This window comes from Poecilia formosa, unplaced genomic scaffold, assembly GCF_000485575.1.
Source record: "Poecilia formosa unplaced genomic scaffold, Poecilia_formosa-5.1.2 Scaffold20, whole genome shotgun sequence".
In the NCBI taxonomy this organism is placed as follows: Eukaryota; Metazoa; Chordata; class Actinopteri; order Cyprinodontiformes; family Poeciliidae; genus Poecilia; species Poecilia formosa.
In genome coordinates, this window is record NW_006799959.1 from 3,439,430 (window position 1) to 3,456,308 (window position 16,879).

Below are 16,879 nucleotides of genomic sequence, written 5' to 3' on the forward strand. Positions count from 1 at the left end.
TATGAGGTAATCTGTGGGAATGAAAGAAAGAATTCAGCTTCACAGAATTTTAATATACAAAAAGAGAATATGATTGTGACTGTTTCTTCAAATTTATGTAAATTTACTAAGTTTATGAGATGCTACGCTCTCATCCGATTCAGACTTTTTAAGGAAAAATAAGACATTAAACAGTGCTTTCCACTTGTTGACTCATCCTTAAAATAAAGACACTAATTATGACAGCTTTTGTTTGTCTTCACAGACATGACTGAGACGTACAAATAACTTAAAAAAACAACCCGGTATACATTTTTTTAAATCAGCAAATTTAGAGAAACAGATTAACGCTAACATCATAGCATCCAAGGAATGTGGCATTTTCTTGGTTTATTTAAAGACATTCATGTGGGTTAAATATGCTGTTTCATTTGACCAGAGGTTTGGCAAGCAAACAGACAGAAAGAGGGAGCGTTACCAAGTGAGCCATTAAAGGAAATTAGGAAAGGTTCAGCATTACTGTGCCCAAAGTCTTGCCAGTTAGGAGATGCTTGTTAAGCCCAAGAGCCAGGAAATACAGACAGCACCTGCATGTTCGTCACAATAAGTCCCCCGCAGCTGTTGGCCTCATTTGGTGGGGGAATAATTTTAACGCCAATGCCATAAATATTCGTCATGTCAAATCCAATGGAAAATGCCTTACTGTCTGAATATAACCAGAGGCTGCACGCCTAACAGGTTTGGGGTAGAAAGCTCTGGCGGTCAAACTTGTGGTGATTTCACATGATTTAGAGACTGAGAGTGATCTGACAACTACTTGGCAAACCACACTGGTTTGAACTGTACATCCCAAAAATAAATCTTACATAACCCAAGAGGATGGAGGATGTGACCCAGTCTTTCCCTCCAGCAAGGCCTGTGCTTGTCCATCTGTCGGACAATGCACAATAACAGCGCCGCCTGGACCCGCCAAGATTCATAGTGATTTTCATTAATGGAAAATTTGAATTGAGGTTCTGAACAGCAGGAAGAGATAAAAATAGTTTAGGTTTTATGGTAATATAGAGCACAACTTTCCAAGGTTTTTGGGGATTAACTGTGAAATAATATTATTTCTTCTCTGTCACGGCAAACGCCTAAAGATTACCCTGAGATTTGAGTCTTTGTATGTGATTTTATACAGTTAAGAAAACAATTATGAAAATGCAAGGAAAAAATCTAAATGCTGCCAGTTTAAATGTTGATAATGATGTATGAAAACGTTTGATGAGGTAATACTTTAAATGTTCTCTTTCCAGTTTACTCAATAACCAAGTGAGGTCAACTGACAATATTCAGTTGTATTGAGTTGTATTGCTACAGCACCAAACACTTTATGTATCTGATTTCATACATTGCATTGAGTTTAAATATATACTTACAAAAACACACACCAGGTGTTCAGGTCTCAGATTAATTTATTAATCCTGGGCATAAAAAGTTAGTTACAAAAAAGCCTGAACTCACATTTTTGATTAATCACAAACAAAATAAAAATAATAACAATGGTAATTGTTAAAATTTAACTGTAGCTTAATGTACAAAGAAATTTGATAAGTTTGTGTCTGACTTGTTTTAAATATGAACATATTTCATTGTTTTAATATGGTTAGTTAGCTGTCTATGAGATGCAAAAGATTGTCCCCAAATGTTACTGGTTTCTGAGTTCTATGCAGATTTTGCAGCGACTACATTGGTATAAAAGTTGTTAGCTAAAATGACAATGAATAGTATCCCATAGTAGGCTAAATCCTTTTGAGAAAAAAGAAGCCCTCTGGATTTGTGTGCATGCCGTCATAACTTGTCTGTCTGAACATGAAGTGCCTACAGTGTGGAGTCCTGCAAGGCTGTGTGTCGAGACGCCTTCCAATGTAATGCTCTTTTTGTTTCCTTCCCTTCCCCTTCCTGCTCTAGGCTGTAACGGAGACATCGAAGGGACTATGTTCGTCTTCTGCTCTGCTCACATCTGTTTCACCGCCCACCTGCCTGCCCTGCCACCTGTGCTCTCTTTGCTCCACCTTGCTTCCTCTGCCCCATCTATTACTGCCTGTTCTTCCTGCCACAGCCCAGACACCTACATACAACTGTACATGTGCCCTCATGCCTGAATGGACCCTTTAGCGATCAGAACTGGCCCACTTTGCTGGGGTGGGTCATAAAACAAAACTGCAGACTTTCAAACAGAGAGGCCTTTCTCCACTCTATGCCTGAAGATGATTGTGATGATGATTGTGAAGCTTAGATCCCAAGAGACACACTCTCAGCAGCTCACCCGCTAAACTGTTATTGATAAGATCTAATTTAGCAAGTAATGTATTTTATGTTGTTTGAATATTATCACAACACCTATGGTAATAACTCCTGTGGTTTATTATCATTTCTAACACATCATACAGTGATGACAAAATAATGAACATAGTTTTCAGTCTTTCTCGGCTCTGAAAGAACCCTTCCATCTTTTCTGGTACCTATGAATTAACAAATTTAGAAATTCATGGTTTTGATTCTGAGGCATAGATAGTTTTATTCTAATTTCACCTCGCAGCCTATAAAGTCTCCACAAAAATGAATTTTTCAAACCTTTAAATTTTTTCTTTTTCTGGTTTTTAAAAATGCTGGTCACATACAAGGCATACTTGCTCCTTCCGGTACTCATAAACCGGAAGGAGTTTATGACTCCTTCCGGTTTATGAAGGAGTCATTTAAAGTCTTTTTAAAGACTTTAAAACATTTTTGACAAGCAAGAATATTTATTAAAAGTACTCACATTTGAACAAAACCGCAATCTTTTCCTTAACATTATAAAGTTAGTTGTCAGAAAAAGAAAATTAAAAAAAATTTAAAAAAGTAGACACTATGTCTACTTATATGAGGAGAGGCATTTATGTCTGCAGGTATACTTTTTGGTTTCTAATAAGGTGAGTATCAGAAATGTTATTGTTTTTAAAATACTATTATGAAACACAGCATGAGATCAGTATGCAGACCTGAGCCTTCCTGGGCCGGAGCTGCACTGCTGTGGATATAATGAGTGAGACATAATGTTGACCAGGCAGGTGAATAGAGGTGCGTGCTGCTCTAACTGCATCTAGTAGATGTACCTCCTTAAGTAAAATAATTATTTATGTCGGGTTTTCTACAGGATGAAAGGAAACATCATCTTACATGTTTTATTTATTATTATTATATTCGTCTTATCTTGGGTCTGATTATGGAGGCAGCAGCCTAAGCAGGGAGGTCCAGACGTCCCTCTCACCGGCCACTTGGACCAGATCCTCCTGAAGAATCCCAGGGTGTTTCAGCTGAGAAACGAAAAACATAGTTCCTCCTGTGTGTTTTAGGCATGATTTCATTTCACTAAAGTTCAGGATTCACAGACGACTCCAAGACAAAGCTCATAGCATTTTTGGAAAATGGAAACAACCTATAAAAATATAGATTTCTAACTAGATAAGCCAGATAAGTGCTCACCCTTGTCTGCACAAGTTCCTTAATCTAAATAAGCAGCCTTTGTTGACAGCCCCAGGTACCAGATCAGGTTTGAGGATGATATTTCTGACACAATGAGGCCTGTTATCTCCCCATTATTGTTTGAAGAGTGCTAACATTGAAATGGCAGCGTCTTTATTATTTCTATGTGTCTGACATCATTAGAAAGCTAATGATGTCAAAATCTGCAATTAACTCAAATGCCTGCAGGGAGACTTGTTCCTGGTTTTGTTGTTGCCAATGACAAATCAGTTTTTAACATCCTCATCTTTGTCCAAACTTAACAAAGATGTTAATGCATGTTCATTTAATTTGTTCCTTAATAAAAAATAAATAGAAAAATAAAAATATGTGGAAAAAATTGCTGGGAGAAGACCTTTAACAAGGTGTGCTAAGTTAAATTTCTTCCAGTGTGCTCTATCTACTGTATGTGTAGAATACATCTACAGTATGAACAGCTTGGTGTACCAATAGTGGTGTTTTTCAGCTAACATTATGACCCCAATCAGTTACCCATAACTAAAGTACAGGGAGACACAGATTCAAAACAATTAAAAGGTTTCATTGAGCAAAAATCAATACAACAATAATCACCTGTAAAAATCACTGCATATTTCAATTGTTCTGCAATAACATCTGGATTATACGCATTCACTGAGGGATTCAGTTAAAGTGCTCAACTCAGCTAGTTTGCCAATGTCAAACTATTCCTAATTATTTCCAGTGTTTAAATTAGTTGAGCATTAGAAATGGAGTCTTTACTACCTCAGATATTACACTTTGTTTGCTTTTGCTGAAGATGCAACTAAATTAATTACCTTATGGTTCCAATTCTGGTGTCAGGAAAAGATTGTGGTTTTCACAAAGAAAATGGGTTTCAAAACCTCTTATGATTAATCCCTAAAAAAAATAACAACAAATGTTTTTGAAACAGCCGCATAGTAATTCTGCCAGCTGGTAGAGAATAAAATAATTCATCAATTGGAGAAACAGAATAAATCAACATAAAAAAAATATATTTTCTTGACAGTGAAACCTATTTGCAAAAGGAAATAAGCACTAGATGTTAGCCAAATAATGCTAACCGAAAATATTAATGCTGTAATTTAGAATGTGAGATAGATTGTAATTTTACCAGAGCATTTGTCAACCATATGAATATTATAAAGAAATTCTAAACTGAAAGAAAATATATTTGTTCGAAACTTTGATTACAAGTCAAGCTCAGGAGTTATATTCTCCTGAAAATATTTGAAAGATACTGAGAGCCAAAGGAGGATATTTATATGCTATCTGAGTTTAACTGATTCTATTACATGGTCTGCTAACTTAGAAATCGGCACACGCGTTTGTCTGAAGAAGCAAATTAATCTCTTCCAAGTGACTAAGAAAGAATGGAATAAATTTAAAAAATCCAATAGCAACCACAAGAATGTTAAATACCTCTATTGATATTTTGCATCCGGTAGAATGAATGTGTTGTCCTTTCTGTGAAGAATTTGCTTCTGAAATATTAAATCACCAAGGGATTTGAGATTTCTTTTTTTTTTTTTCTAATAAACGTGCACAGCATTTGCACAGGCACAACCACAAAAAAATACAACTAGAAAATAGATATTTATGTTTGTTGAAAACAGTGAGCTAACTGGATATTCAAACTCTTCTCCCACACATGTAGGTGTGTAATAACCTCAAGGCTATGCAATAAACAACAAAGAGAACATCCAGTTCAGTATTTTACTAAAGTGCTTATTCATTTATTTTAGATGTCCAGGTTCTCTTTTGCTTTGAAAACTACTCTCACACTGAATTTTCAGCAAATTTCTTTATAGTGAGTATGGTTTTTCAATAAAGATGGATCTTTCAGTGGCTTCCTTGTGCATTCTACAGTGAGAATACATGTCCAGTACATTTCCAACTTCAGCTTCTGTTCATTTCATAAGAATTTTTTGACGTACACTAATGCAAAAATAGTGCATAGTAATAAAGTGGAAGAAAGAAAAATCTAATGTTTTTTTAATAAACAAAAATATGAAGACTTTGGAATTTATTTTGCTGCACTGATAAGTTAAAGTGCTTTGGGATATGCCTCTATATATCAATAGAATTATTTTTTCTAATTTCTTTAAAAAATAGCTCAAGCTCAGTCAGCTTTGATGAATGGTGTTTGTAAACAACAATTTAAATTCTCAACTAAGTTTCACAAAATTTAAATTCAACACTTGCAAATTTTGACCAGGCAATTCTCACACATTAATTGCCTTTGATTATAATTATTCCATGTAGTACTGGCATCACGTTTAAGAATGTTGTCCTGCATCAAGCTAACTTCTCTTTCCCACATTATGACACAGCCACCGCCATGTTTCGTTGAAGTGATTATACCACCCAAATCTAACATTTTGACTTTTATCTAAAATGCCATGTGTGAAAAAAATGGCCCATTCACATATTCTTTAACAGATCATCACTGTCAATCGATTCATAAAGTAGATGTAAACATAGTGATGATCTGTTAAGGAATATGTAAATAATTTTTTTTTTTGTTTTTTCACACATGGCATTTTAGTTAAAAGTTAAAATGTTAAATTTTGGTGGTATAACGTAGCTGGAAACAATCAGAAGGATAACTTTCTTGCTCCAGCCTGGCTTTTCTTTGCATTGTTTTATAAAAAGTGACTTTTGAAGGATTTGGTTGCGCTGGATTTTATTTAGAAGCATTAGCGTAAGGTGAGCAGAAGACAAACTTATAGTAAACTTTTCATTTCTGTTTCTTGAAAATAAATACCATTTATTTTCCTTCCACTTTGCAATTTTGGGCTTCCTTTTGTTGGTCTAAATTCAAACGTGGAATTTAGACCAACAACAAAAAAAAAAAAAAGCAAAGCACTAGACAGCATGTTGCATAATTGTTATATGAATGAAGTAAGAGCCTATGAAAGACACTGACATGGGTGGAAATAAGCACAATTTTCACAGTAGTTTTTTTTTATTTATTTACTTAATTTTGTAAAGTGTTAGATTATATTCTAATAGAACATAAAGAGCACATAACTTTGCTTTGAGTAAATCTTGTCACTAGAAGCTCAAAGGACACTTTGCCTGTCACATTTCAATGTGTGCAAGATTCTCATATTCTGTTTTACACTGGCTTAACTTAACATATAACTGAAAAATGAAATCAAACAAAAAGTTAAAATCTTTGAGAGCCAGTTTTATTTTTTTATTATTATTATTTTACAATCAGTGCATCGTGTGTGAGTGTACACAGCGTGGGCAGACGGCAACCAGCAACAGACCTACTTTTCTCCAACTCCTCTTAACCTTCCTTCACAAACTTAGCTAATGAAACCATGTGGGGATCAAATGCAAAAACACAACATCAAAAATTAAAATAGGAAAAAATTATTCAGAGTGAAGAGCATAAGACTGCAAAATGAGGTGTCGGCTCTCCTGCTTGCCTAATTTTCTGTATCAAAACAAAATATTTATTGGTGACACATGAAAAGTAATCTGGGGGAAAACTAGCTTTCTATGACAAATAAGATGAGTTTGTGAAATGCAAAGACACATTTTTTCCACTACTAATTGCTCTCAATACACTGTTGGTATTACAAATGGCCGAAAGAAGTGTAACGTGAGCCGTTGGCATTGGATTTTGAAGACAGGGACTCGTAAAATCATTTCTATGTGACTGTTACGTTGTACAAGGGAGCACACTAAAAGGCCTTCATATAGAGTTTTGCTAAATTATTTATACTCCTTGACCTTTCTTACATGTTATCACATTAAAACCACAAGCTTCAGTGTATTTTCTACTGGAATTTTCTGTGACTTACCAAAATAAAGTTATGCATAATTGTGACGTAAGAGAAATATATGAAAACATATATTTTTACAAATAAAACATCCCTAAAGTGTGGAGTGAATATGAATTCAAGTTACCATAGTTGCAGAGCTGCAATTTGCAGGCACTGAAATTATAGTTGAAAGTCTTTTACAGCATGTCTCCACTAGTTTTGCACACCGAGAGGCTGAAATTTGTTTGAATGTTTGTTCACCAGTGGTCTGTAAAGTACCTAATGCATTCACTGGACAGCTGGACTTATAACTACATTACACACAAAGGGATACTTTACCAATTAGGCGACATTTGAAGGCAACTAGAAAAAAAAAGTGGAAAACCTTTGCTCCCTTTATCCATTATCCACAATTATGCATTAGTTTATGTTAATCTAGCAAAACAATTCCAATAAAATACACTGAGGTTTGTGGTTGTGACAAGAAAAAAACATGGAAAACATTAAAGGGAATGAATACTTTTTTTCAAAGAACTTTAATCCTGTTGTTTTCTTCTCAGTAGGTTTAATTTGCCAATTTTCAAAAACCTTATTATTACTGAATAAATGTCAAACTTGAGCATGTACAGGATGATGTCAATTACAGGCAGCTTTTCCAAGGGGGGAAAGTTGATCCAACATAAACAGATTAACCTGAATATTCAGTGTAACCTTTTTCCTAAAGGCGACAACTACAAATGCTCATTCTAATGTTCTCTGAATCTGCTTTTACCATTTCAGTAGAAATTGCTTGCTGTGAGAAATAATTATTTTTTTGTACAATGCTCACCCCTTTGTACAGTAATACATGCCATTTCTTTACCACCTTCATGTCTCCAAGATGCTTTGCTGCAAAACAATTATTGTCTGATCTACCATACTTCTTTTCCTGACTTAAGACAAATCACCTCCGTAACCTCATCCTCAAAATCAATCTCTTGTTCTTCATGATTACCCGGATCATCATTCTTATGACAAACAATGCTGTCTACACTGAAAGGAGCACATCTGTCATTTGAACTCGTAATGAGTCGTCATTTGTATAATTTGTACAGAAGTTTATAAAAGTTTTCTACCCTTCAAGAAATGATTTAGTTTCTGCTGTTGAACTGAATGTCACTGAATTCAAATCTACAGGCCTTGTTATAAAATTTGTGTTTTTTGTGCAACATTAAAATTTGTTCTTCTGACCAGAAGAGAGGAGAAAAAAAAAAAGGAGCATTAAAAAAAATGAAGTCATATGTTGGTGTTTTGCGTGAAGTTTTTGTGAAATGTTTGAACTGAATCAGACAAGGTGTTTTTCAAGAAACATCAGGTTGGCACAGCAACAGCTTTATTTCATACCGCAAACTTTAGCCTATTATTGTTAATAACCTTTTATCTCTGAGCATCTGTCCCATGAGACAGGATTGTTGATTAAAAAAAGCAAACAGCATGACTCACATTATGCCCTGAGACATCATTAATGTTGCTATTAATGCAGCTTATGTTGCTTTGACATTAAATTTAGAAAGTTAATTTATTATTCTCTTGATATTGACCAAGGAGAGGCAACTTTGGACCTTTAACACGTTTTCTCATAAGTTGTGGCAAAAAAACAGAATTTTATCTCTAAAACAAAACCCGAGACATCACAGATGAACATTTTTCTCAGCGGACAGAAGTGGCATCCAGTGTGGTTTTTATAATTATAGTTCTAATGTTTTAAGTTCCCACATGGCGTGTGTTTGGTGTCAGTCTTTTGCAATGTTGCAACCTTACTTCAAATGGTATTAAATTAATATCTTTCCTCAAAATCTCTACACACAAATATGCCTTTACATTAATGTGAGAAAAGCTTTCCAAATTCTTGCAAATTTGTAAAAAAAAAAAAAAAAAAAGAAAACCAATGAATCACATTAATGTGAATATCCACAGCCACAGATATTGTATATTTAGTGTAGAATGTTTTGGTAGTAAAATATTAACATAAATGTGGAAGGTTTTTCCAGACGACAGTAAGTTTTACAATGCAAGATGATACCTTACTCTATTTCAACAAATGATGTATGCTGCTATTTTTTTGTTTTATTTCATATAGCTACGGTAAGTAGCATAAGCAAAATCTCAGAAGTCAAAATATACCCTGGTGAACATTTTTAACATATTCCAATAACTTCATAACTCAATAGATTATAATAAAGCTTGTGTTGGGGACCACAGTGAATTAATGTGCAGCAATAAATAATTTTTTTCTTGTGCCAGTTTTATAATTTGCTCTGAGACCAAACAGGACCAACAATGTCTGTGTAATTAACCAGTTAATGAGAACAAACTGGTTTACAGAATACTTTATCTCCATACAACGGGAAAAAACAAAACAAACAGCTTTTAATTAACTCCCAACAACTGAGAATCTCTGAACAAACTACAGACTACTGACACTAAAACAACGACCACACATACTTCAGAAAAAAAACATACTTTGATCCCTCCCTTAAGTCTTTAAACCTGCAGACGAAATAATTGTAAGAACTCTCAAAGTTTAAAGCAAAAATAGCAACTGTGACATGTGTGGTACATTTAAAAGGTATGCAAGCAGAATACAGACTTATGGGAAAACTGTGAAACCCAAAGGTGTCTTTGACCTCTTCAGATTCAAGGTAAGATACAATCTTTAATTTCAGACTTTAAAGAGGGACTTCAAATCAGCAAACTTAGAAGAAAAGGTTTCTGTGTGACAAAGAGAACTCTGATTTAAACTGAGTCGGGGAAGCATCTATTTGCTGTGGAACCACCATCACATAGTAATTTGTGATGGTGAAAAGTCAGACAAGAGGAGCGCAAGTAAAGTTTTAAATAAATTTACGATTACTGCTAAAGTTTACTGAAAACAAAAAAGTCTGCTGATGTTTCATATTTTGCTGTTTCTGTTTGGTTTTGCTAAATGTCTGATCACTCTTCTTTATTCAAAAGGGGATAGGTTATTGGTGAGCAAATAGAAATAATACAAAGTATGTTTGTATTAACTAGATTTGTGTACAGCTGAACCCCACTACATTTCCAGATACTTTGGCAACAAACCAGGGCAGGAACAGGCAGAATTATATTCAAGCGTTAACTATTTATGTTTTGACCTGCAAAACTGGTGCTGTCACTCGCCACAAATGCCAAGAATGATTACCAAACAGAAGGACCGATGATGGGTCCACTTATACAAGCCACTTCCACAGCATGACAGCAAAAGAAACATGATCCAGTGTGTTAAAAATTCCAGCATGAAGAATGACTTGCATTGTACTTACTACAATACCTTATTCAGTGCTACACAAGTCACAAAGCTAAATCCTCTGCTTTGTTTATGATATATTTAGAGTTTGTAATGTTTATAACAGTAGATTTTTATGTCGTCTCTGTGGCTGTTCAATACACTGTTTACCAGTGACGACCAAGAATGTACATCAATCAAACGAATAACATCTGAATGGAATATGAATAGATGTGAACAGTTTAGAGTCTGAAAACATTTGTTGTTCTTGTCACCACTTTTTTAAGCCTGCTTCCGTTATGACTCCTGGATTATCAGTCATATTCTGGATCAGACATGTAAGGCTAAGTCCCTAGCAGCAGAAACACTTCCCTACTCTGAGTTGTTTTTTGTAAATAAAAAAAAAAAAAAAGAAGAAGTCCATCTGAGAGGATGAAAAGGCTTTTATTTGCGTCAAAATCTATTAAAAGTAACTCACTAGTCAGCCAACAAATCACACTGACTTTTTTATGTCAGCCATGTTTTTTTGTTTTTTTTCAAAAGCAACTCTAAACGGCTCAGTTTTTCTTTAGGTTTCAAGGAACTCAGTGGAACTCAGTGGAACTCAGTGTCTTCAGCAAATAAGTTAATATCTCCTGTAGCTCATCAGGGTGAAAATCTGAAAAATCCTGCATTTTTTCCTGTATAATGTACATTTTTTGGAGAAAGAGAGGTATAAGCAAAAGTCTACTTTTCTTCAACTGAGACCTCCAATTGCATTTGAATGTGTTGTTTTGCATTCTGGGGTAATGATTAGATGCCCCTCCCATTTGTACTTTAAATGGGACAATAATAACTGAATTTTGATGGGAAACGTAGTAATAATAATAATAGTTTGCTTTGGATAAGCTGAGCAGATGCTGCCAAACTGGGAGCAGATTGCAGCAGCTCCTAATGCTGTCACTGATTAAAGCTGGTTTTCTACCCTACCACACACTTAATTACAGTAGATTACAGTTAATTGGAGATATTTTGACTCCCCTTGCAATCACCTTGTGTTCATTAGTCCCTTGAAAAAAATTCTTCAGAGAAAACAAGATTCCAGAACCATAAGATCAAAGTTAAAAAAATACTTTCTACCCAAATATTTAAGGCAAACAGATTTTAACAATGTGCGTGAAATGAAAATTGTTTTCATAAGGACTCAGTACATTTTTAATTATTTAAAGTTCAATGCTGTGAGAATCTGCTGCATCTTATCTGTGACTCAGAGGTGTGTTTCTTTTAGCATAATCTATAGTTTCATTTCCTAAATCATAATCCTATATTGCAGGTGAACAAGAGCTTTAAATTGACTGAAACATGCCAGTTTTAGTCCAGTTGTTGTCAAGTAGTAATTCTGGTGTTAAACAAAAGTGTTGTGTCCATGTTTATTTTGTCATCGTTGTCTTTAGATGATTTTTTTCTAATACAGAGTTCAGAACTGAAAAAAATGCATCAAAAACATCAACGTGAAGAAGACAATGGTTTACATTAGCAAATGAACCATCCTGAGCCACTGCATAAGTTATGTGCAGCAGTTTTGAAGCCGATTGGAACAAACACACAGGCAAACGTAAGACCAGCCTTTAGCCATTTCCTTTCCCAAGGACGCTGTTCTGCTCTGAGATCAAACTCCCCCACTTTTTATGACTATCAGAAAAGTCACATTGACTAAAGAGGCCATATGGTTGTAATGACTGACATGAGTTTGACATTTACATCAAAATTCATGGAGTTGTAGTAAAAACGTGCCTGGTTGTAGAGCACAACTATTTACAGCTTACCATTAAACACTGTAATTAACTCTCTAATTAACTCTATTAATTGGGCTGAGATTTTCTGATCTCATTTCTACACATTCAGATTGGAGGCTTGTATGATAAAACTCTCCCATATGTCTCATATCTATGACACATGCACTTCATACTGTGGGATGAAACGCAAGCTTAAATCCTCAAAAACGATTAACTTTATTATGTTAAATGTAATTATGTTTTATCCAGGGTGCAGTGAGCCTTTTCATAGGTGTGCAGCAAGTGTGAAAAAAGAAGACGCACTGCAACATCAATATCAACAATGTCTGACATAATGATATTGTTAGGCATTTATTAGATAAAGGCATTAGCTGTTTCCCATCAAAACAACATTCATTATTATTTTTCCTCAGAGAAAGTGTTTATATATGCAGCAGCCATTATGGTTGCACGCCATGTCTGCATAAATCACTGGGGACCTCTGCAACACAAAACAAAATTTGTGCTCATTTGGAAAAGTTTTTCCAAAACTAATTTAAAGTTGTTGAGATCAATAGCTCCAGTGGGCTCATTCCCTCACTTATAGATTATAAATTTGAAATAGTTTGACACTCACATGGAGCCTATTATTGTGCTACACTGAAGTCATTTCAACATCTACTGCGGTTATATGCTAAAACTCCACAAAGCAGCCCCGTGTGGATTATAATGCTACATTCATGCTCTATTTACTGTAGCAGACCCCAGAGGATGATCAGGGGCAAAAGTTGAAAGCCAGACAAACTACTTGCTCTCACCAATCCACTGAAGAACACGTTGAAATGTTTTCTTATCATGGTGAACAATAGCACCGCTTTCTTTTTTCTGCATAGAGCTTGACTGGCTGTCACGAGTTCGAGTCCTGGCCAGATGACCTTTGTCATTATTACCCATTTTCCTGTCTGACCACTGTCAAATAAAGACCACTAGAGCAAATCAAACATTTCAAAAAAATAAAACAAAAGAAGTTGCTGGTCACTATTTTCAAAAGATTTTGTTAAAAGGGTCTGAAAAGCTGCTAAATATAGCAACAAAGTTACTAAGTGCATTCCTAAAGGAGGCTATGAATAGCATAATGGAAAGGCATTGTTATGAACTTGTGAAGACGTGCTCAAGTCGGTGAAAACAAATTCTTAAAGAGAGAGGTCAAATTGCAAAGTCAAATTTCTTTTAAGTTTTCTATGATATATACCAAATTCTTTAAACTGAAAGTAACATAATTACTTGATTGTACTATAAAATGACTCTATGTGTCTGAATAGTGCATATCACCGCCCCATTAATATGTTTTGTGTGATATTAATATGTTTGCAAGACAATATTAAAGACGTGCTTAAAAATATAATTGTCAATGTCAATTTTGTAGATAACTGGTCTGAACAATGTTCTCAAATCTTTAAAAACATATTTATAAAATGGATATTAAACAAAAATAAGCTTCATTGTGAATTGCACAACAAATGTGGACTCATCTAAAGTGTTCTAAAATATTTAGAAATATAAGCAAGAGTTGAGGAAAATGAGAAATGGTTTGAATACAAAACTTCCCACATCTCAAATATTTAATGCAGGCGTTTGCACACCACCCACAAGCTTTTCAGTGTTGACACCTTTGGCTACTGCTTTCACCCTCAACAGTTTGCAAGTAATCGGAAATGCAACAAAAATGCAGAGATTTTCTGTGTAGATAATGGTTTTGCCTGATGACCTCAACAAAGTGCAAAACAGCTCATTTCTATGCTGAGTGTTGCCTGTGGCTCTTTGTAATCCTTGGTCTTTCGTTCTACAGGGTTGACCCTTTTAGTTGCTCAATTTGCTGGTTACAAGATGATCTCAATTCCAACACAGTGTGGGTGTTTTCTTTTCAAGTGAAAGATTCTGCATAAAATTACCCAGGGGAGATTCTGCCTCCCTGTGGCCCACGGGTCTTAAGAGATTTTAGGTTCCACCCAGCGCCTGCAAATCCACACTAATTTCATGTTTTGGACCACATAAAAAGAAACGTGCTCCAAAATGATGGTTGGTGGGGAACTACAGGCACCATCTTGCACATATTCAGACCTTTTAAGACTTATCTCAGTTTTCCCTGTGCTGCCCACTTAATCTTGACCTCTCCAGCAATGCTAATCAAAGCTGGCAATGTCTGAGCTGCAAATTTTCATGTTGAGAAGGCACAGCATGATTTAAATGCCAAACTGTATATTTCCTTGGCAAAACAAACAATAAAACAAAAACAAAAAAAAAGACAAGGGCTATTCATGACAGAAATCTAAATTTGACAAAAAAACATATTATTTGAAGAACGAGTAGCTCAAACAATAACCTAAAGCTTTAAAGGGCTGTAGAGATTAAACATGAAGAAGCTGAATAAACAGTCGAGTTTTTATGTCTACCAAACTTGTAAAGCCATTCCAAATAAATATTTGCACCTGCTAAATCAAACAGTGTCTTCCTCTAATACAGTTGCAAAGTAACTTCCTTCGCAAGTCAATCACTGCCCTCCTAATGCCTTGTTATGGCAGGCCCCAATAAAGAGACATTCTATTGACAGAAGAACAATAGGTGCCTTCCATGCATGTAATGCATGGAAGTGCAATGCATAGGGAATGCCTTCATTGTGCATTGCCTTCAGTGTTGACACCTTTGGCTACTGTTATCACCCTCAACAGTTTGAGGCATGCACGTAATGCATGCCTTCTTGAAGTCATGCACGTAATGGCTGCCTTCCAAGCATTACAAAGAAGGCCCCAATAAATAAAGACACATTCTATTGACAGAAGAACAATAGATGCCTGGAAGGCACGATAGGTGCCTTCATTGAAGGCATTTCAATGCTTCTCCTATGTAATGCTATGACAGGCCCCAATTAGAAAAAAAAAAAAAAAAAAAAAAAACTTTCTCCACTGCCAGTACCAAATTTTTGATGTGATCCTGGCAGAAGATTACATTGAACCAGAAAAGCTTACTTAACTCAAAAAGAGTGCAGATACATTTTTAGACATGGTACACTTGATAGTTTTATTTCTATCACTGTATTATATTATTAGTGCTATTTTCTTTGTGAATGAAACAGATCAGACAGTAAGATGCAAAGATAGAGCCTGTGTGCAGAACAATGTTTATATGTTACCATCTGGATGAATATTTAAGTTTTCATTATATGTTTTGATCCTGATCTCACTGACAATTAAAGTAATTATTTTTCAGGCCAAGAGTTGATCACTAACTGTATGAAAGAGTTAAAATATATGGGAATAAGACTATTCTTTCACTTATTTTTGCTTCTGAGTTTAGAGAAGTTAAATACCCTCATTAAAATGTTCTGTATATGTTTCAATGGAGCTTATTAAGGTTTAAAACATTCATTAATCGTAGCTATGAACACCCCAAATCTTGTCTTCAGATCTTTTATGGACTCACCAACTTGTTTGTTTATTTTACTTTTTCTGTAAAACATAGAAGAACTGCATCGCTCAGTTAGTGGATTTCCTTTGTAAATCTTGACTCAAAAGTTCCCTTTTTATACATTTCTTTTAAATTGTTCTTTTGTGAGAAACAACAGAATCTTAACCTCATTTTATAGTGGGCTGTGCAATTTTTTATTTTTATTTTTTTGGCTGAAAACTTTTTTGTGACACTGTTACCGCATCAATGTTTTATTATTCAAGAAACAAACTATTTTCTGTGCCTTTTAACCCTTTTAAGATTTTTTTTTCCTTTTAAAAAATGTGTTTGTTATTTTCATCACTTAAAGTGTACGAGTATCTACTGTTGCAAAAAAAAAAAAGAGGACAGGTTTGAATGACCTATTGTAACTACAGTCTCACCCACATGAAGTAAATCCCACCCATCCATCCATCCATCCATCCATCCAACCATCCATCTATTTTCTTCTGCTTCATCCGGGGTCGGGTTGCGGGGGCAGCAGCTTAAAAAGGGAGGCCCAGACTTCCCTCTCTCCAGCCACTTGTTCCATGTTTTGCCGGGGAATCCCAAGGCGTTCCCAGGTCAGCCGAGAGACATAGTCCCTCCAGCGTGTCCTGGGTCTTCCTCAGGGCCTCCTCCCGGTGGGATGTGCCTGGAACACCTCACCAGGGAGGCGTCCAGGAGGCATCCTGACCAGATACCCACCTCAACTGGCTCCTCCCAAAACTCATTCTTGCCAAAGAAAGGATATTCCATTTTGTTAGGTAAGTGTATCTGGTACAACTCTTTCTGTTTAACTGGTTTTTGATGTATAGTTAATCGCCTGGCATTAAACAAATCCTTTTTAACAAGAAGAAACATGTTGGGGAACTCAATGTGAACACCATCCTGCCATGACTGACTACGGGTTTAAGAAAACAGAGCTCAATGGTCTAGAACTACTTTCTGTGTAATAATTGTATCCACAATGTGTTTGTAAAGACTTCATGTTGTTATTGTGTACTTTGATACATTTTAATTTCAATTTTAAAAAAAATTCAGTTCTA

The 16,879-nt window shown here is 35.3% G+C and overlaps 1 protein-coding gene across 1 annotated transcript in view; it reads left to right on the forward strand.

Moving 5' to 3' along the window:
• Window positions 1-7,799, forward strand: part of ksr2 (kinase suppressor of ras 2) — a 112,400-nt gene extending 104,601 nt beyond the window's left edge. Inside the window, exon 22 of the mRNA XM_016669201.1 lies at window positions 1,933-7,799. Coding sequence (XP_016524687.1) covers window positions 1,933-1,939 — 7 coding nt within the window. The 3' untranslated portion in view covers window positions 1,940-7,799. The remainder of the gene's footprint in view (window positions 1-1,932) is intronic.
• The last annotated feature ends 9,080 nt before the right edge of the window (window positions 7,800-16,879 follow it).